The following is a 20,922-nucleotide window of genomic DNA, read 5'->3' on the forward strand; positions in this document are numbered from 1 at the left end:
AAAAAAGATCAGCAGCACCTCTGCACTGATGACTTCATTGACTTTTATAAGGATTATGGTCTTTCATTATGGCCTGTTACAAAAAGTAATAATATCACTTAACACTTTAGTTAACAATTTTTTTCTTCAAAGTTATGATTCCAATTATATTTATATGGAGTCAAACAATGTAAAATGGGCATATTAGTCTGCTGGGGCTGCCATAACAAAATACAACAGAATGGGTGACTTAAACAACAGAAATTTATCTTCTCACAATTCTGGAGGTTGGAAGTGCTGGCAAGATCAAAGAACAAAGTTGGAGGACTCGAACTGCCTCATTTCAAGACTTACTGTGAAGGTATAATAGTCTACACAGTGTGGCAAATGGCAAAAATATGGAACATAGGCTCAATGGAAAGAATAGCGAGCCCAGAAATAGACTCAAGAATACACAGTCAATTGATTTTCGACAAAGGTATAAAGGCAATTCAATAAAAAAAGGATAACCTTTTCAACAGATGGTGCTGAAACAGTTTGACATCCATATGCAAAAAATAAAAAACAGAAAACAAAAAACAAAAAAACAAAACCTTAATCCAAACCTCACACCTTATATAAAACTAATTCAAAATGAGCCATAAGACCTAAAAGCAAAATCTTAAGGTACAAAACAACTTGTATAAGAAAACATAGGAGGAAATGTTTGTGATTTTGGGTTAGATAAATATTTCTTAGACATGACACCATATGCACAACCAATAAAAGAAAAAAATGTTAAATTCCTTTCATCAAAGCTAAGACCTTTTGCTATTTGAAAGACAATGTTAAGTGAACGAATAGACAAGCCGCAGACTGAGAGAAATATTTGAAAATCACATGTCTGAAAAAGAACTAATATTCAGACTATGTAAAGAATGTTCAAAACTCATTAAGACAAACAATCCAATTAAAATAGGCAAATTATTTGGACAGACAATTCCCTGAGTGTGACCTACTTCAGGAATAAAGAGAAGTCTGATGCAGCTGCTGTGTCCACAGAGGTAAAGCCTGGAGATGACACAGAACCTGAATATACTGTACAGAAAGTTGGTTTTCATCTAGTAGGGAAATAGTGGGACTGATTTCAGCATTGCTGCAGCATTGGGAATTTTCTATAGCATATGTATATATTTAAAAAAACTACTGCCTTTGAATATATCTTCTAAAGTGAAGTTTCTTTTACACTATAGCTCAAAAAATTCTTAAACATTTAAAGTTCTTTACAATTCGGCTATATACAGATCTGTATGAAATTTTATCTATATTTACTGTTATAGATGGATTATGGCTTGAACAAAAAATTTCATATAGTGTCTATTATTTGGGAAAACTGCCTCTTAAATTTTGTAAGAAATGAGTTATATAACTTCCAGCTGTCTAATTTTAGAAGTTTATTAAATAACTCAATCCTACATTCTATAATTCATATATTGGTTTATGTCTCACAGTACCCCGAGTCTTTTTGTCCATTCTTCTGTCCGTTCTTTCTCCAATTTCTCCTCCTTCATCATTTCTTAGAACTTTGTTCTGTCATCTCTTTTTCATTCTTCCTTCAAGCTTTTGCAATAACATCTTTTTTAAAATCCAAGACATTTTCCTATTCTCTGTAAGGCATCTTTCGTATATCCAGTCTTCCATTGGTGACCACTTTGTAAATCATCATGACTTAATATTTTTCCTGTTACCTACTGCCTGCACGTGTTTTACTAAGCTCCTCAGGGCAGGGAACCTGTCTTCCATATTTTATGCTTTGTGAAACACTATGCACTCTTATGACTCCTATTAACAATAAATCTCAGCATGAATTAGCTAAAGCTACATCTTCCTCATTTTATGTGTAAGCATTACATGCACATTGGAGCAGATTCTAGTTTCACCAGATTTGTCTCGTGTATCATTTATTTCACAGGAGGCGTTAGAATGCCACCTTCTGAAGTTACTGGGCACCAACCCAAGAATGTATTTTTTTAATCTGCCTAGCTTATATATATATTTTTCCAGAATGAGGAAGTTTCTTTTTTTTTAATTGTAAGAAAGAAATGTTTCTCTCTTTCAATAGCTAGATTGAGCTTACATGGAGTTTTGAAACAGTTCTGCATGCCAGGATACCTTGTGTTCTAATTTTAAATCATGCCTTTCAGACACAGATGGTCTCTGGAATTATGCACAATTCATGATAACAGAAATCATTAATGTTAGACTTGATATATGTCAATATTAAGATACATTGGATATTTTCTGAGTTACTTCATGGAAGTCTAGACTTTATTTTGTCATTTTTTATTAGAACATGGGGAACCACATTTAGCACACATTTGATTCAGGAGAATGTGATAGAAAAGCCCAAATCTGAAGTGAGCAAACAGAGGCTGAAGAGCCACGCTATTCATTCTGCTGTACCCCATGCTCTTGGCTTTTGGTGCTACGCCTCTATTTGCTGTCCCTCTCCTTCCAAGTAGTGTCTTGTCTACCAAACCCACCTTCAGGAGGTAGCCGATAGCACCTTCAAGTGCCACCTCCCTTAGAAATACAGAATCTGCATTTTTAGTGTGGACTGCAACACGTGAAAATCTTAGCCACAGGATTTGAGCAGTGTGACCTTTCTGGAATCATTCTGCTTAGAGTAAAGGCCTACCTGATGAACTCCCCAAAATATTTTTGCTTACTAAGAAAGGTGGGTGTTAGTTTTCTTTTCCTGCTGTAACATATCAACATAAATTTCGTAGCTTAAAATGGCACCCATTTATTATCTCACAGTTCTGTAGGTCAGAAATCCAGGCACAGAGTGGCTCAGCTAGTTCTCTGCTCTAGGTTTCTTAAGGTTGCAGTCGTATCAGCAAGCTGTGTTCCTTCCTGGAGGCTCTAAAGGAGAATCTGTTTCCAGGCTCATTCAGGTTGTTGACAGAATTTAATTCCACGAGCTTGTAGGACTGACTTCTCCATTTGCTTGCTAGCTGCCAAACAGGAAGCATTCTCAGCTTTTAGGAGGTACCTGCGTTCCTTGGCTCAAGGCCCTTTTCTTCTACTTTCAAAGTCAGCAACGATGTGTCCAGTCTTCCATAAGATTTGAATTCCTCTGACCTCCCTTTCTGCTTCATCTTTTCTCAGCTTCTCTCCTCTGCCACATCTCTCTGACTGACTCCAGCTGGAGAAATTTTTCTTCTTCCAAGGACTCAAGTGGTTAGATTGGGCCCACCCAGATTATCCAGGATAATCTTCCTATTTTAAGGTCCTTAACTTTAATTACATCTGTAAATTTCCTTCATAGCAGTGCCTGGATTAGTGTTTTACTAAGAGTGGAAATTTTAGAGAGACTTCAGAATTCTGCCTACTATTAATATAAAGAGAAAGGAGACCTATATAATGAAAATGAGAAAATTTTTTGGAGAACATATGAAGACACTTGAACAAATGTTGACTCATACCATATTCCAGAAAGGAAAAGCTCATGTGGAAAGATATTATTTTCCCTGAAATTAATATTTACACAAAGAAATTTTAATAAAAATCCAAATGGGTTTTTGGGGGGTTCTTGATGACTTCACTCCAAAGACAAGAAGAACAAATGGTTTAAAGTAATAACAATTGTCTAGAAAAAAGAAAGTATATTCACCAACTCATTTTATGGGGCTAGCTAGCATAACTTTGGTACCAAATTCAGAGAAAGACATTACCAGAAAGACAAATTATAGGTCAGTCTCATTCGTGAGAGCCCTCTAAATCTTAAAGAAAATATTAGCATATTAAATCCATCAATATATTAAAAAAATAATAGGTCAATGGAAAAGAATACCGAGGTCACAAACAAATCCATGCATACACGACCATCTGGCTTATGACCAAGATGACCCTGCACCATTTTTTGAAAAAGGACTGTCTTTCAATAAATGGTGCTGGTTTAGTTTTCCACATGGAGGGGGATAGGGAACTATAGATGCATCCCTTTCTCCATATATAAAAAAATTAATTTCACTTTTTCCTTGAATAAAATTTGAAAAGCAAGGCAACAAAATTTTAGAAGACAATATAAAAATCTTAATGACTTCAGGGTAGGAAAAGATTTCTTAAATAAGATATGGATACCACTAATTATAAGGGAAAAAGTGATAAATTTGACTCCATTAAGAACTTTTTTTCATCAAAAGACATTATTGAGTGAAAAGATATGCCACAAAGTGGGAAAAAATTTGTAGTACATATAATCAATAAAGACTTGTTTCCACATTATATAATGAATACAAATAAACAAGAAAAATGCAAACAACCCAACAGAAAAATGGGAAAAGACCTGAACAATGAGACAATGCTCACATGAAAAGGTGCTATTATTCTTCATTGAAAATCAGGGAAATGCAAAACAAAGCCACAATAAATTGGCATTATACGTCCCTTAAATTGACAAAAATTAAAATGTCTGACAATATCAAGTATTGGTGAGGACATGGAACAACAGAAACTTTATATATTGTTGTTGGTTATATAAATTGGTACAATCATTTTGAAAAATTTTGGCACGATCTTACAAATCTGGAGATATATATGTCCTATAAACCAGCAATTACATATCAAGATAAAGACTCCAAAGAAATATGTGTTTATGTGTTCTAAGATATGTATATATAAATATATAGTGTGTGTGTATGTACACAAACTTTCAAAGAAGCATTGCTGATAATAGCCTAAAGCTATAATAGAAATAGCCTGTATGTCCATCCCTCAACAGTAGAGTAGATAAATTATGGTATATCCATGCAATATAGTAACCTACAGCAATAAAATGAATAAACTACAGCCATATCAACATGGATAAATCTTAAAGACATAGGTTGAACAAAAATATTCAAGATGTGTTAGCAAAACACTTACTCTATGATTCCATTTACATAGAACTAAAAAACAGGCATAATTAAACTATACTGTTTAAAGATGAGTAATTAGGCAGTAAAATTTAAAGAAAAGCAAGAAGTGAATGATAATAATCATGATAGTGGTCATCTCTAGGCACTTGAGGGCTATAAGGGAAGGAGCACTTTGGGGCCTTTTGGGGTATTGGTAATGTTGTTCTGTGGTCCCCAACCCCAGGCTTGTGGACCTATATTGGTCTGTGGCCTATTAGGAACCAGGCTGCACAGCAGGAGGTGAGTGGTGTGCGCAAGTGAGTGAAGCTTCATCTGTATTTACAGCCGCTCCTCATTGCTTTGATCACCACCTGAGTTCTGCCCCTCCCCATTCATGGAAAAATTGTCTTTCATGAAACAGGTCCCTGGTGCCAAAAAGGTTAGGGACTGCTGTTCTACTTGACCCAGATGGGGTTACATGAATGTTTGTGTTATTAGTCTTAAGTAGTACACACTCCAGTTTTATAAACTTTTCAGTATGTTTGCCATCATAAAATTATTAATATAATCTAATCTTCTCATTTTTTCTCCATACTTCCTGATTCTTCCCCTTTTCAGAAGCATCTATGGTGTCTCACAGAGACTTGGAGTGTTACAGCAAGACTACAAAGAGAACTAAGAATTATAGGGGTCCAGAATAAGCCACCATGGCATAAAAATTATTTTAAACTGAAAGCATTTGAATTCTTGAAATACCTTACCTGCCCAAAAGCAAAGCTTCTCCAAAGAACTCAATTGTTATAAATCCTTCCAGGGGAGCAACTCTAATATTCTCTTCTGTAGAGAAGTGGCACCATACCCAGACATTGTTATAAAACTATTATAACTTTCAGCTATTCTCCTAAAGGCCCATGTATTTTTCCAAATGGCATTTGTTTTTCCCTTAGTGCTTTTCCTTTCCCTCCCCTCCTTTGAAGAAGTCATATGTTCTCCCAGAAGTGCCCCTCTGCCTCTTCACGTCCTACTAAGACGGGATATAAGCTCCAAATTCTGACCACCCTGAGTCACATTTATTGGTGAATTTTCATGTGTGTGTACATATGTAATTAAATATGTTTTTTTTCTCCTGCTATCTGTCTTTGTCATTTTGATTTGCAGGCCCCCAAAGGGAGAATATAAGAGGGCAGTGGAAAAGTTTTTCCTTCCTGACACAGCTCAGGATTTAAAAGCACTTCCAAAGTTGGTTATCGAGAATAAAAAAGACTTGGCAGGGCATGGTGGCTCATGCCTATAATCCCAGTACTTTGGGAAGCTGATGTGGGAGGATTGCTTGAGGCCAGGGGTTTGAGACCAGCCTGGAAAGCATAGCAAGGCTCTCTCATCACAAAAAATAAAAATATTAGTCAAGCATGGTGGCACGCGCCTGTAGTCCCAGCTACTCAAAAGGGTGAGGCAGGAGGATTGCTTATACCCAGCAGTTTGAGGTTGCAGTGAGCTATGATTGTGCCACTGCACTCTAGCCTAGGCAACAGAGTGAGATCTGGTCTCTTACAACAACAACAACAACAACAACAGCAGCAGCAACAAAAAGAATAAAAAAGCCTTGCCAAAAGTCAAACATAGCATTTGACCCTATTTCCCTCTCATACTTGCCCCTGAAGACTTGCTCAAAAACATCTGAACTGGAGGCAGTAGAAGTACAGGGTTTTGGAGCCAAACACTGAAGAAGACTGGGCGGGGGGAAAGGGAGGGAAGGATGGGCCTTGATGGGCATGGTGGAAAAGGAGAGTATCTGAGTGGGCTGAATGCCATTTCACTGGACAGGGCAGGAGGCCTGGACTAAGAGCCAGGAAAGCTGTTATCACTGCCAACTGTGAGGGCTGCCTGCTGCCTAAATAATACCTCATCCAGCAAAGGATAGCTACTTTCCTCTGAGCTGCCCAGTGGAGAGCTTAGGACACCTCTGTCAAAGATGAAGGGTGAAGTCTTAGACTACCTAGTATGGTACCGTTTTCCTTTTTTCCATTCCTCCCAACCCTTCTATCCCTAGAGATTTTAGTCTGCAGGGCCCAAGGATCTACATTTTAATAAGCAACTCTCTCATGTGACTGTCATGTAGGTAGCCTTTGGTACTGCTGTGTCACTGCCCAGAGAAACTCAGTGATAAGAAGAACCACCAGTAGTACTGGTTAAAAATCCAAATTTCTAGGCCCCATACCAGACAAGTGAAATCAGAATCTCTAGGGGAGAGGTCTGAGAATTTGGATTTTTAATAAGGGCTCCTGGTGATTCTCAGAGAAGTCTGGCAAACTGCTCTAGAGACTTTTACTTTTTAATTCTATTCTTCTCAATATATTTAAAAGCATCTTACTTATAATAAATAAGGATATTTACATTTTGAAAAAATAAATACCCTGCAGAAAAGAACAGATTACAAACCATAATATTTTTTTTTCCAGCTCAGACTTTTCAGTGCTGCAAACTCATAGATCCAACTGTTTCCACCTGCCCTCGGAGTCCCCAAAACATCTTAAATTCAACATGTTTAAATTGAAATCACCGTTTTCCCTCAAACCTGGCTCTTTCAGTATCCCCATATCTCAGTGATAGCATGACTAGCCACCCACTGGACCCACCAGAAATCCTAAATCATCTGACTTCTCCCTCTCCTTCATGAAGTCCCCATCCCACCCCACCATATCTGAATCCATCACCACGACTTCCCATTTTACTTCCTACATTGTTCCATTTACCCCACTTGTCTCCATCTCCTTGTTCCTACCCCAATTTACTTGAACCCCTACCAAAACTAACCACCACTCATAGATCTAATTGGTCCAATGCTGGCTCTGCTTGTATTCCCACACTGTACCTGGAATGATCTTTTCAAAACACAAATCTGATCGTGTCAAATATTCTCTCTCCCTTTGCTCTTAAGAAACATATTAAGGTTCTCAGTATGGCCTTTAAGACCCTGTTTAGTCTGGTCTCCAGCTTTATACTGCAGCATTCTGTAACTTGTGCTCCAGCCACAATGGCCTCCTTTCAGGCCCTCAGGCTTGCAATGTTCCCCACTGACAAAAGCCCTTTACACATGATATTCCCTCTGTTTCCTTTTCTCCCTTCTTCAGTTTCTCATCCTTCAGATCTCTATTTGAGTGTGACTTCCTCAAGGATGCCTTCCCTAATCTCTCCAATCAGATTAATGAATGCCCCTACTGTAAGTTCTCATAGCACCTAGATAAATTCAACTTGTTTAGACCACTTAGAATTCCATTGGCTTGAGCAGTTTCTTTCCTCTCTCAAAGTATTCTCTGGTGTTCTTCTGATTTCAATTCCTTAGATTCTATCCTAGAACAATTTTAGGATTAGTAGGGGATAACTCTTGACACTTGGACTCTGCTAAAGCAGCACCTTCATTGGCTTTCGCACATCCCCTTTGACTGCTTGCTGTTGCCTTATTTTCCAATACCTTGAACATAGCCTCCATCACAGCACTTACTCTGTATTATATTTTTCTTTCCTTTTTTTTTTTTTAAAGGTTTCTTCCACTAATGTCAGCTGCTTTAGGACAGTTGTTTTTATCTCTGTATCTTCAGCACTTAACACAGGGCCTTGGCAATAAATATTTGGAATCACCCTGTAGTCCAGCCACATGGGACGTAAGTTGATTTCTCTGCTTGTAACGTCTTTCCCTAACTTTACTTGCTTGACAAACTCTTACTTCTTGATATAGAGAGGCAGTGGTTTACAGTTCCTTCAACAATGTACATAATCTTTCCACTTTTCTCATTTGAAAAATGACGCTAACCTTAAAAGGTTGTTGGGAAGATTAAAAGAGTTAATGATTAAATACTACTCTCCCTCCCCTTGCCAGGTCAAATCTCTTCTCTTCTTAGAGCAATTCTCTAGGGAATTTTAACTCAAGATTAGGTTTTTGGAATCTCTTGCATCCAGGTAGTTCTGTCTCCCCTGTCTCCTGTTTTTCCTTTTCTTTACAATAGACATTGATGGCTCAATTAAAACGACAGGACAATCATTAGCCAGTGGAAAATCATTCTTCCTGGTTCTCTTAGGAAAGGAGATCTTCCTGGGTGAGATGTACTTACATAGCTGCATAGGACTTTAATAGTTTGAAAGAGCAAAGGTTGAAAAACAAAATGGTTAAATGTTTATATTAAAACAGGTGAAATATTTCTGTACATTTTCTTCTACATTTGTAAAGCGCCCGATCCACAGTAACACACTAAACTTTAGTTCTGTTGCCTTCATCCTTTCAAGTTTACAGAGCTGTAACTAAAGATTTTAGCATTTAGGGTAAGGAACTCCAACAGTGAATTATTTGGTAGCTTCTAATATAAAAAATTATTCTTACCAACTAGATACTATGCTCAGTGTTTCTTACTTTACTTGTGTTGTCAAAATTTAAACACAACATTTTAAAACTATTATACTCTTTAAAAATCAAAGGAACTTTTTATTTTATAATGTGTGCATGCAACTGAAGTAGGAAAAAAACCATGAAAAATGTTTGCACACGGGATAAAACATGTCAAAGGTGTAAAACATGATAAAAATCTTCGCTGAAGTTTCCCTACCCTTATCCGCCTTACCATGTGCACATCTCTAGTAATTTTTCTCATTCAAGAATCGTTTGTTATTTAGTATTTATCTTTTCTTGTTGACTAGGAAACTTAACATCGTTTAGTCAATGTTTCAAATCTCAAATATAGCCTGGGTGGTTTTTCATGGGCCCACGCATCAGGGCCTCTGGAGAGTATTTCTGATGTTAAAAGTTTTCACACCAAAAACTCAGCTTGAGTTCTTATTCACCGGTTTGAAATAAACATCATTTGGCGTCTGAAGCTTGTGAGGTAAGCGTCCAGTCATCAAAGGACCCTTTCTGACGTCCATGAGTGACAAAAGCCTCCAGCACTCGCGGGGTCCAAGCTGAATTTTCTCCACCGGCTTGTTTGGGAATTGGCCTCTTCCAAGCTGTGCAGTCTTAACTAGCGCCGCAGCTCGCTGCCTGGCAGCTCTCCCGGGACTTCAGCAGCACTCCTTTCCAGACGCACCCATCTCCACCCTCCTCAGCTCCCCAACCTTTGTTCCCCCCTTCCCTCTTTTCTCTGACTGCATTCTGGGATCACCAGGACCAGTTTCGGGGTTTTCTTCCTCCAGCGAGACTTGGCAGAACAGGCATTAAAAGAAAAGGAGGCATGAAAGGCAATATATGTAACCTAAACGTTTGTACCCCCGTAATATTCTGAAATAAAAGAAAAGGAGGCAAAGGAAGAGTAACAAATAACTGTATTGTAAAAGTCATGACAAATGGCACTACACCCCTGAGAAGACGAGCACGGTAAGGGGGTTTCGGGGCACACACCGGCTGGCGTTCCTAGGCCAACCGCCCGGCCTGCCCCGCCCCAACTGCCCACCCCGCTCCCAGTCACGTGACGGGGGAGCGACGCGCGCCGGCCGCGGCGCCAATTGGCGGGCGGCGGGAGCGCGGGGTTTGATGGGAAAGAGCTGGCCGGGCCCAGCGTTCTGTCCGCGGCGACTGCTGCCTGCTTTGGAGGCAGGCTGCGCGGTGGCCGCCGAGGCTGGCAGGGGCGGACGCCAGGGCCAGGCTGTGCCCGCTTCTCGCAGGTAGAGCGCTCAAGATGAGGGCGGTTGGGAGGGCTTTGCAGCGGGGAGGCGGCGCTGAGCTTTCCCCGAGGGAAATAAGCTCCCGGTTCCCCTGCTTGCTTCTCCCGGGTGCCTCCGCCGCATGCCAAGTGGCCTAAGAGCTCTGCAGCGGCGGCCGGGCAGACTCCCGTTATGGAGCGCGCTGACCCGGTCCTGCCGCCTAGTCCCCTTGATTGCCTAGCACAGTGGCAGAGGTGGTTCTGGAGTGCTGGAGACCCGGTTTTGCCCCGCCAAGCGCTGGTAGTTTCCCCAGCTCTGTTCTCAGAGATTCTAGGTGATGACTGGCTTGAGCCCCAGCTCTTTGGTCCACCTGTGTCGAGGAAAAGGATCAGAAGGTCTCCAAACTATCAGATCCTACACTAAACTGTCCGCTTTGAGTGTTCTGTCCATCTCTTCTTTTTCTGGGTTGTGCGGAAGCTCCAAGAACTGGAAAGATCAGAAGGGACTGAAAACTGTCAGTGTCATGCTGCTCGGCTCTGGCGTGTGGGCGTGGATTATGTGCTACTTAGAGAAGCAGCTCTACACCCATTGTCCTTATTTGAAGAATGGTGGGCGGTGTGAAGGGTGGAGGGGAAGGGCGAAGATGCGCAGTGTCATGGGAGTGGCTGATGGAGAAAAGCAGGTCTAAACTACATCAATACGTAGTTTAATTCTTTAATATTGTATTTGCGGGTAGAGAGAGAGTGAGAATTGGTGAACTCAGTTTTGCTGATGTTACTGTCACAGTACCAAGCAGGACCTGTGAGTCACTCAGTTTTCCACGTTCTGCTTTTCCCACTTGGCCTATGGTTTGTGGTGCTTAGTGTCTACTGTTTTCTCCTCTTTCTGTGGCCTAGATGTCACATTGACAAAATCGACCCTATTTAACAGCGGTTTGGTGGGTGTGAGTAAACTTTGTTTCAGGAATATGTTCAAACTGGCAGGGAATGCCAATCCCTTGTCCTCAGCAGCCCCCATAGTTTGTTCTTAGGAAGACCAAGTTGATTTTGAACACATTTTCTTAAACAGGAGTGGTGCATTTAAAATTAGAATTCTCAGGTTCTCTGTCAGATATTGAGATCAGCTCAGTAATGCTCTTAATAACTTTATATAGTGTTTACATATTAACTTGAAAGAATATAAGAAAAGGGAGACTTATATGGCTATTAAAAAGGTAGGATTTCATAATAGAAATCTTTCTAATCAAATAGTCATTGTTTGGTAGTTCAGAATGAAAATTCACTTACCACGAAGGGAAGCACTTAATCATCATCTATTAAAAGTGCTGTTAGAAGTGTACTTCTTTTTATTAATATTTTTTGTTGGGGGCAATAAATGTGGTTTGGGATATTTCAGAATTATCTTTCATTTGGGAGAGTTCTAGAACAAATCACCTTTAATCTTAAGTTGTATAGTACAATGTGTTATGGAGTTACTGTTGATGGTGATTAAATAGTTTATACTTAAGTTTGGGACTTGATAAACATAAAGCTATACTTCCTTTGTTTTTTTCTCTCCAAATGCCTACAAGGTTTTTAAATGGAGGAGTGCAGAATATTTTTATTTTGCTTTATTTTTAATGCTAGAGAAAATGAGAGCAATACAATTTCAGTAAAAATATAAACTGTAATTTTATTTTCTATTTTTAAAATTATGAAATAGGTGTTTTCTTTATGGGAAGTTAGAAATGTGTTCCATATAAATACATCAGTTTTCTGGTAAAGTAATAATGGCTATAACTTATTAAGCACTTACTATGTGTTGGACACTGTACCAAGTGATATATAATTTCATTTAATTCATACAAGTCTATGAAGTGTAAATGTTTTTTACAATTTTTTTTTTTTTTTTTTGAGACAGAGTGTCGCTTTGTTGCCCTGGCTAGAATGAGTGCCGTGGCGTCAGCCTAGCTCACAGCAACCTCAAACTCCTGGGCTTAAGCAATCCTACTGCCTCAGCCTCCTGAGTAGCTGGGACTACAGGCATGTGCCACCATGCCCGGCTAATTTTTTCTATATAGATTTTTAGTTGGCCATATAATTTCTTTCTATTTTTAGTAGAGACAGGGTCTCGCTCTTGCTCAGGCTGGTCTTGAACTCCTGACCTCAAGCGATCCACCCGCCTCGGCCTCCCAGAGTGCTAGGATTACAGGCGTGAGCCACTGTGCCCGGCCGTTTTTTACAATTTTACAAATGCAGTAACAGAGAGTTTAAGTAATTTGCCCAAGATCACATAGCTAGTATGTGGTTGAACCATATTTTGGATCCAGCTCAATTTTAATTCATTATTTTAATGTGACTTCAAATGAGCTGAAATTTAAGAAAAACATTTCCCAAGATTTTAAATTCTGACACCCAAACCTGAGTGTGAATAGCAATTAGTAGAAAATACTCAAATAATATGGTGAACATTACTGTTTATTGCAAAACATATTTAGATGCACCCATCACTTAAGGTCATGACAAGTCCCATTGTGATATCACAGTGGAAAAAGACTCTCTGTACACGTTCATGGAAGAGTTCTTGGAGATAAGCCACTTGGGGTTGAACCATCTGTCCAATCAAAGGCAAGCGAATTGATTTATACTTCAGAAGGGAATGCTAGGGTTATTTGGTTCCCATGTATTTGAAAGGAAGCAGAGATGGATTAGAAAACAGCAAGGACCACAGAAATAAAAACAGTTAAGTTGTACAGAGCAATTACTATGTATCAGGCACTGTTGTAAATAGTGTAGAATACATTATGTCATTTAAGCCTTTCAACATTTAACAGGTTCCTTAACTACATATCCCTCTTTTGCAGTTGAGGAAATTGAGTAACAAACAAGTTAAATAACTTATTTGTCTAAGATTTCATAGTAAGTGATGGGCCACAGGAATTGGAGTTTAGATGTTTGGGTGGAAAGGAGAGAACCAGTGGTTGAATATAGAAGCAGTATGAAATTAAAGTTATATTTAGATCAGTCTGATCCTAAGAAAAAAAGAAATTACAGTTATAGAGAAATATGTGATTTAGTTACTTAATTTTGTTATGTTTTCATGTTTGCTGGAGAGTACCATCCATTACATGTGCATTGTAGTATATCAGTTTCTTTCATACCAGGATTTGATGGGAAAAAAATACTGAAACAATGAGGGTTGACTGTTTCTTTAATTATGAACCTGAAAGCATGGCTATGGCATTTAATGACTATCACTCTAATATTGTTTTAGAGGCCAAATTTAAAAGCACAATCCCTGCTTCAGGGATCTTAGAGCCTAAGCAGTAGATTGTTTCATTAATACAACACAATTCTCTAAGCAACACTCCAACATGTCAATAATTAGTGTCAAAGTTAGTATTAATTGTGATACTATGCATATATTTCATATTATACTTATTTTAAAGTGATATGCAGTAAAAAAGGCTGTGGTTGCAGACATCTAGTACTAGTTCTGCCCCAGCTGGAGCTACATGATTTTGGCAAATCATTTAACTTCTCTTTAATGTAGATTCAAGCATTCACATTTAATCAAATAAAGGAATTGGGCTACATGATACATTGTATTAATACTGTGTTGTGTTTATTACTTTCCATTTCAGTAGTTCTGTGTATCAACTATTTGAGAACATCAGAGGTGCTTGCATATATTTTATATAAAATATTCCAGTCTAATCTATATAAAGCCAACTTTATTTCTGATGTTGTTTTATTGGGAATAACTGGGTGCTTTTTTAAAAAAATCAAAACTAAAATGTTATATCTGGCTCTGCTACTTAATGTCTTTGGGACCTACTTAGCAAATCTTTTCAATTCTCTAGCCTCAGGTTTCTCATTTGTAAAAGGGAGGGATAGCAGCAGCTAAATGATAAAATTCATGTAAAGCATTTGTTTTAGGGCCTGCTAGAAATGAAGAACTTATCAAGTGTTTATATTGTTGTTGCCATTAATTTCAAATATTAAAAACTCCGATCAGAGTCTCAGGGTGTGATGGTTACAAACTTGACTTGGAGGGATATAATTCTGTTTCAAACCAAAATGTGTAGGTCAGTTGTGTACAGAATACTGTGCTACATACCATAAACTAGTTCTAAAATAGTGAAATGATGTATATGTATTTTGAGAATAACAAGTGGTTTATATGAATCTCTCTCCCCTCTACCCATCTTTCTTGATGATTATTTTTAGCATCTCAAGAAGGTTTTTAGATTTAACGTCCTGACTCAGATAGAAATTTAAACTTTTATTCATTAAAATGCCTAGATTTCCTGCAACCACATTTTAGAAATTCAAATACTGAGCTGATTCTAAATGATTAATAATATTTAGATTGCAACTTAAATGTGACTTGTAACATTCATTTCATTTATAAACTTCAGAATTTTTCAGGACATATTAAAGTTATTTCTGTCCTTAGAAATCACTTTGTAGGTGAAAGTATTTTATAGTTAGGCCCTTTGTTACCTTTTTAATTAAGTAACTCCAAGATAGGAATGCCTTATGTTAAGTCTAATATATAAATTGTGTTGCAGAGTAAATGTTCTTGATACTGGTATTTTGTGATTATGGTTAAAAAATGTGAGAAGTGTGGCCTAGATAATTTTTCCCACGTATGTAGAAATGAAGTAGTTTCACATATTGGCAAGTATCTAACTATAACCTGTTAAAAATGTTAGTATGGAAGTATACTTTTGCCATTTCAACTTAAAAGAATAACAATTTATGTAATTATTGATGATAATTGATTTAGAATATAATATTGCTGAGTCTATTATAAAACACTTGAGAGTCACAGAAAAACAACTAAAGGGAGGGACTATACAGCTAGCTGAAATGAAGACCAGCTATTTTGAGGGACTCAGACAAAATTTCAGAGAGAATTGTTTATTTGGGTGTTGAATAGTAGTGTTTAGTAATAGAGATTAGAAGTCTTGGAGATAAAGGGGCTTTAGGCCATGTTTCTTCTGAACTACTGGGAATCACTAAACCCTCTTTGCCCTTAGTTTTTTTATTTATAAGATGATAATAATAAAGACTGTCCTGTGAGAAAGTGGTGGTACTATTAACTCTAATGTACAGAAAAGAAAATTAAGGCTCAGAATCATTGAATGATTTGTTCAAGGTCACAGGTAGCCTTGTAATTCTTCTTTTCTTTTTTTTTTTTTTTGAGACAGAGTCTTACTCTCTTGCCTGGGCTAGAGTGCCATGGCGTCAGCCTAGCTCACAGCAACCTCAAACTCCTGGGCTCAAGTGATCCTCCTGGCTCAGCCTCCTGGGTAGCTGGGACTACAGGCACACGCCACCATGCCTGGCTGATTTTTTTTTTTTTTTCTATTTTTAGTTGTTTTGCTAATTTCTTTCTATTTTAAGTAGAGATGGGGTCTTGCTCTTGCTCAGGCTGGTCTTGAACTCCTGAGCTCAAGCGATCCTCCCGCTTCGGCGTCCCAGAGTGCTAGGATTACAGGAGTGAGCCACTATGCCCAGCCAATTCTTATTTTCTTGTTCAAAATCCAGTTGGCTTTATGTTATTACTTGTAAGGTGATGTTATTCTGAACATTGTAAAAGATTCCTAATTTCAAATAAATAGTTTAGTTGGGAGACAACTGAATGACAGAAATGGTTTTATTTAAGTATGTAGAATGAAAGTAGTATAGTAAAACTTTTGTTGCAAGAACAATATAGAGAACCTACTTTAAAGAACAGAAAATCACAAAGTGGTATGAATGTACACTTCTAAAATGCTTTGTCATTTAAAAAGTCTTTCCAGCTTTATTTTCACTCTTAAATATGTTCTGGCTTTGAAGAATGGATTTTAAAAAGGTGGACTCTATCTAAATGACTGTGTGAATTTGCATTTCATATAAGTAGAGTCTAAAGAAATTAATACTATTAATTAATAGTAATAAGAAATTAATACTATTTCATAGTATTTTTAGTATTGCAATATTTAAATTTTATAGCAGGTATGTTGCATGTTTAACTTAAATTTTTAAAATACTTGCCTTATTTCTAGCTGTGAATTCCTTTGAACAACTGATGATATTTATCATTGTGCCCAGTTTCTACAAGTAAAAGATGGGTGGATTATTTTCTCGATGGAGGGTAAGTTACTTTTCTTTAGAGTTGGTTCCTAAATCTAATGTAAAAGTGACATAAAGCTATTTGTAAAAGTCTCCTTTGGTGGTATAGCCTTGAATAGTAGTTTGATATTACCCTTAACTCTATGTAATTTCTTTCTTTCTTCTCTTCTGAATTACTTTTCTATTTGGAAAAGTTCTTGTTCTATAGGTGTCTGATAGCTCTGTTTAACTGAATTATTTCACTTTCACAGAATTATTATTTTTATATTTATGTATTTGTGTGCAAATGGTTATCTTTTTTTGTTTTCTTCTTATACTGCCTAAATTTCAAACTTATTTGGAAGGTAGTTGAATATAAGTATTCTATACCATACTTAGGTTTTTTTATAGACTCTATCTTTTTACTTAAAGCTTGTCACAAATATTGACTAAAATCACACTGCATATGCTTTTAGGAATTTTAGGTTAAACAAAATAAGAAATGTAGTTTGATTTTATTGGATAAGTCCTTAGAGGACTAACTCAAATTTATAGCTAGAAAATATAAATTGTATTGATAAATGCTCTTTTGTAATCTAAGAGGAGATAAGGTAGTCTAGGATAAATTTTTAACTCCTTATGACCATAAGAATGGAGTCCAGCTATACTTGGTACATAATGTAGTTCTTGGACTCTTGCTGGAACAGCCTTGTTTTGGATTGGTGTTTTAATGACTCCCTTCTTATGACCTTATGATAGTCTGCCTGCGGTTCAAATTTATCTCTTCTTTGTCTTCCTTCCTAGGTTGAACTATATGAAATTGCTAATATTAAACTACTTTGACTTACAAAAATGGTAATTTCATATGGTTTAGCCCAATGTTAACAACTCTTACGGGAACTACAATGAATTGATCTTTATTACCTTCTTGGATTGTTGAGGATGTAGTTGGTAAATATTTTCTCAAGTGTTACATGAGCCATTTTGGCTGGTTTTTATTTTAGGTGTGTAAAAAATAACTTTGGCAAATAAGCTTTGCTATAATGAGGTATTCTAGATGCCATTTTAAAATCTGATCTTTAAAAAAGTACTTTAGGAATTCAGAATGAAGGGTAGCCTGTTGATTTTGACCTCCAGAGTCCTAAGGGAACTCTTAGCAATAGCAGATCAGACCATTTTTAGACTGCAAATTCTTTTAAATAATCTAAGAAAATTTTTCTTGGAGGAAAATTTGTTTCCCTCTATAAAATTATGTTCAATTGAGGTTAAGAATGGTAAAAGTTGAGGTAGAAATTAAAAGTCCTTCTAGGACTAAAAATAAAGTAAGTAGGAAAATGCTTATTTCTTTACTCTTATGTAGTTCTGTTTATAATTACAATTCTTATTTAAATAAATCTTAGTTATATATAAATAGAAATACATGTTGCTTGACAACATTTGAAAAGACTAAATTTTGAATTAAAGTGGTTTTTTATGATTATAGAAACCAAAATATTTCTAAGTTTGCAGTAACAAGTTTTAATGCCATCTCTTGTTTCTATTTCCATAACAGACAAAACCTTCAACTGTAGAAGTTCTAGAAAGTATAGATAAGGTATGTTCTTTGGCTGTGAGGTATTTTAATTTATTTTAGGTATTAAGTAAATATTATTTAAGTAAATATTATTTTAGTAAATATTATTTTGGAGACCAGATCTGGTATGTTACATGATCTCAAAATATCAGAAGTCTGTCAGTGACTTAAGAAGTCTGTATCAAGTAACAGAGCCTGTTAGAATGAAATTAGATCTATAGCATTGTGTAAATCAATGTTACCGATAGGATAAAATAGATTATAAGATAGTCTGCAATGATTTTTATTAGTCTCTAAAGTTTCACAGCTTTTTATATTTTCTATCATTACCAAAAATGGTTATTCCCTGGAAATATTGATAGTAATGAATAGAGTGAAAGAATCTAGTATGGGTTACTGTTTAATTTTTATCAATTCTGTTTTTTATTGCTAGATTTTTCTTTGTTGAGGCCTATGTAGGGAGAGTTATTACTTGTTTGACTCAATAAGTATTTACTGATACCAATTTCATTCCTCTAATCTTTGCCAATTTGGTAGGTTAAAAATAGTATTAAATTTTGCATTGTAAAAAGTGATTTGTCAGGAATAGGCATTATACATTTTTAACTCCATTTTTTAGTTTTAGTTTTCATTTTCATGTTATGCTTTATTTTAAACAGAGTTATATTTTTTTGAGTTTTAAGGGTTCTTTCTTGTAACCTTTTGGTCATGTTAAAATTTTTTAACATTTTAATTTCTTTATAAAGTTTGAGCTTTAATAATATGGAATAATTTTCTTTTAACAGGAAATTCAAGCTTTGGAAGAATTTAGGGAAAAAAATCAGAGATTACAAAAATTATGGGTTGGAAGATTAATTCTGTATTCTTCAGTTCTCTATCTGTTTACATGCTTAATTGTATACTTGTGGTATCTTCCTGATGAATTTACAGCAAGACTTGCCATGACGCTCCCGTTTTTTGCTTTTCCATTGATGTAAGTAAATTTTTCTTTTTATTCATTTTTCCCCTTTCTGACAAGATAATTTGAATATATATTTAACTTACATAATATATTCAGTCTCTTTTTATTATTAAATGGTAATGTCTCAGATTAAATAAATTTGGATTTTTTTTTTTACAGTTTGAAAATTTTTTTTTAAAACAGTAGAACACGGCTGGGCGCGGTGGCTCACGCCTGTAATCCTAGCACTCTGGGAGGCCGAGGTGGGCGGATCGTTTGAGCTCAGGAGTTCGAGACCAGCCTGAGCAAGAGCGAGACCCCACCTCTACTAAAAATAGAAAGAAATTATATGGACAGCTAAAAATATATATAGAAAAAATTAGCCGGGCATGGTGGCGCATACCTGAGGTCCCAGCTATTCGGGAGGCTGAGACAGGAGGATCGCTTGAGCTCAGGAGTTTGAGGTTGCTGTGAGCTAGGCTGATGCCACGGCACTCACTCTAGCCTGGGCAACAGAGTGAGACTCTGTCTCAAAAAAAAAAAAAAAAAAAAAAAAAAAAAACAGTAGAACAATTGTTTTAAACTTTTATTTATAATTCAACATACCTGAGGAATCTCACTTAGTGATATTAGTAGTAATGGCTCTATATGGCAGTGTTTTGTGATTTTCTAATAGATAGCCATGCATCCTAGGGGCATTGGACATGGAGTGAGTGAAACCAAAAGAATAACTGCTCAAATGCTTCTGAATATATTCCATTCATCCCAACTCTCTTGCCCTGTTTTTAATCACTGCTATAAAGCAATTGACCCTTATTAGAGAAATATTTTATAATATAACACTGTACAGGGAGTATATCATAATTAAACATTTTGAGAGTTGAATAAAAAGTTTGTTCATTCAATCAACAAACATTTATGGTATATGGTACACAAAAATACAAAACCTCTACAGATCTTAGACTGCATACATTAAATAATAACTATGATGAATGTTGTGAATGAGAAGTGCAAAATATTATGGGAGCATTTAATAGGGGCACTAACCCAGCCTGGGTGGGGATCAAGGAAGAGCCTCTGTATTAGTTTTCCATTGCTGCCACAAATTTAGTACCTTAAAACAATACCCATTTATTATATCAAAGTTCTGTATGTCAGAAGTTCAGTGGCTTGACTGGGTTCTGTGCTTAGAGTCTTACAGGCCTAAATCAAGGTATTGGCTGGCTTGGAGTCTTATCTGGACTCTCTAGGAGAATCTGCTTCCAGGATCAATCAGGTTGTTGTCTGAATTCTGCTGCATCTCTCTGACTTACTGTTCTACCCTTAGCTGGGAGAAAGCTCTGCTTTTGAGAGCTTAAGTGATTATGTTAGACCCACCAGGATAATCCGGGATAATATCCTTATCTTAAAAATCAACTGAGTAATAACCTTAGTTACATCTGCTTGATCCCTTCATAGCAGTATCTACATTACTATTTGATTGTGTAACCAGAGGATGGAAATCTTTGGAATAAGGGTAAGGATTTCTTTAGATTTCTGCATGCCAGAGACTACCCAAGGAAGTGATGTTTGAGTTTGAGACCTGAATGATGAGTATGTGTGTCTAGGGTGGTGTGATGTGGTGGATAGAGTGTTTAGGTGGAAGAAACAGCACACTTGAAGACCCTGAGGTGGGCTAGAGCAAAGTAGATTTAAAGAATTGAAAGAAGGAAAAGACTGGATTATAGATAAAAGGCTGGGTAGTCAATGGATATTTCATGTGAGCCTTGTAGTCCATGATAAGGGCTTTAGGCTTTGTTCTAAGAATAGTGGGAAGCCATTGTAGCCACTGGGGGGCTACAG

General features: G+C 36.8%; 1 protein-coding gene across 2 annotated transcripts in view; it reads left to right on the forward strand.

The window, feature by feature from the left end:
• Nucleotides 1-10,421: 10,421 nt before the first annotated feature.
• The window catches only part of LNPK (lunapark, ER junction formation factor), a 64,016-nt gene continuing 53,515 nt past the window's right edge, over nt 10,422-20,922 (forward strand). Inside the window, exons 1-4 of one of the 2 annotated variants that reach the window (XM_069470608.1) lie at nt 10,422-10,508; nt 16,522-16,610; nt 18,120-18,161; nt 18,926-19,113. In XM_069470608.1, coding sequence (XP_069326709.1) covers nt 16,584-16,610; nt 18,120-18,161; nt 18,926-19,113 — 257 coding nt within the window. In that variant the 5' untranslated portion in view covers nt 10,422-10,508; nt 16,522-16,583. Of the gene's footprint in view, nt 10,509-16,521; nt 16,611-18,119; nt 18,162-18,925; nt 19,114-20,922 lie in introns of those variants that run through there. The other variant, XM_069470614.1, reaches the window with a different exon arrangement.

This window comes from Eulemur rufifrons, chromosome 1 (assembly GCF_041146395.1).
Source record: "Eulemur rufifrons isolate Redbay chromosome 1, OSU_ERuf_1, whole genome shotgun sequence".
In the NCBI taxonomy this organism is placed as follows: domain Eukaryota; kingdom Metazoa; phylum Chordata; class Mammalia; order Primates; family Lemuridae; genus Eulemur; species Eulemur rufifrons.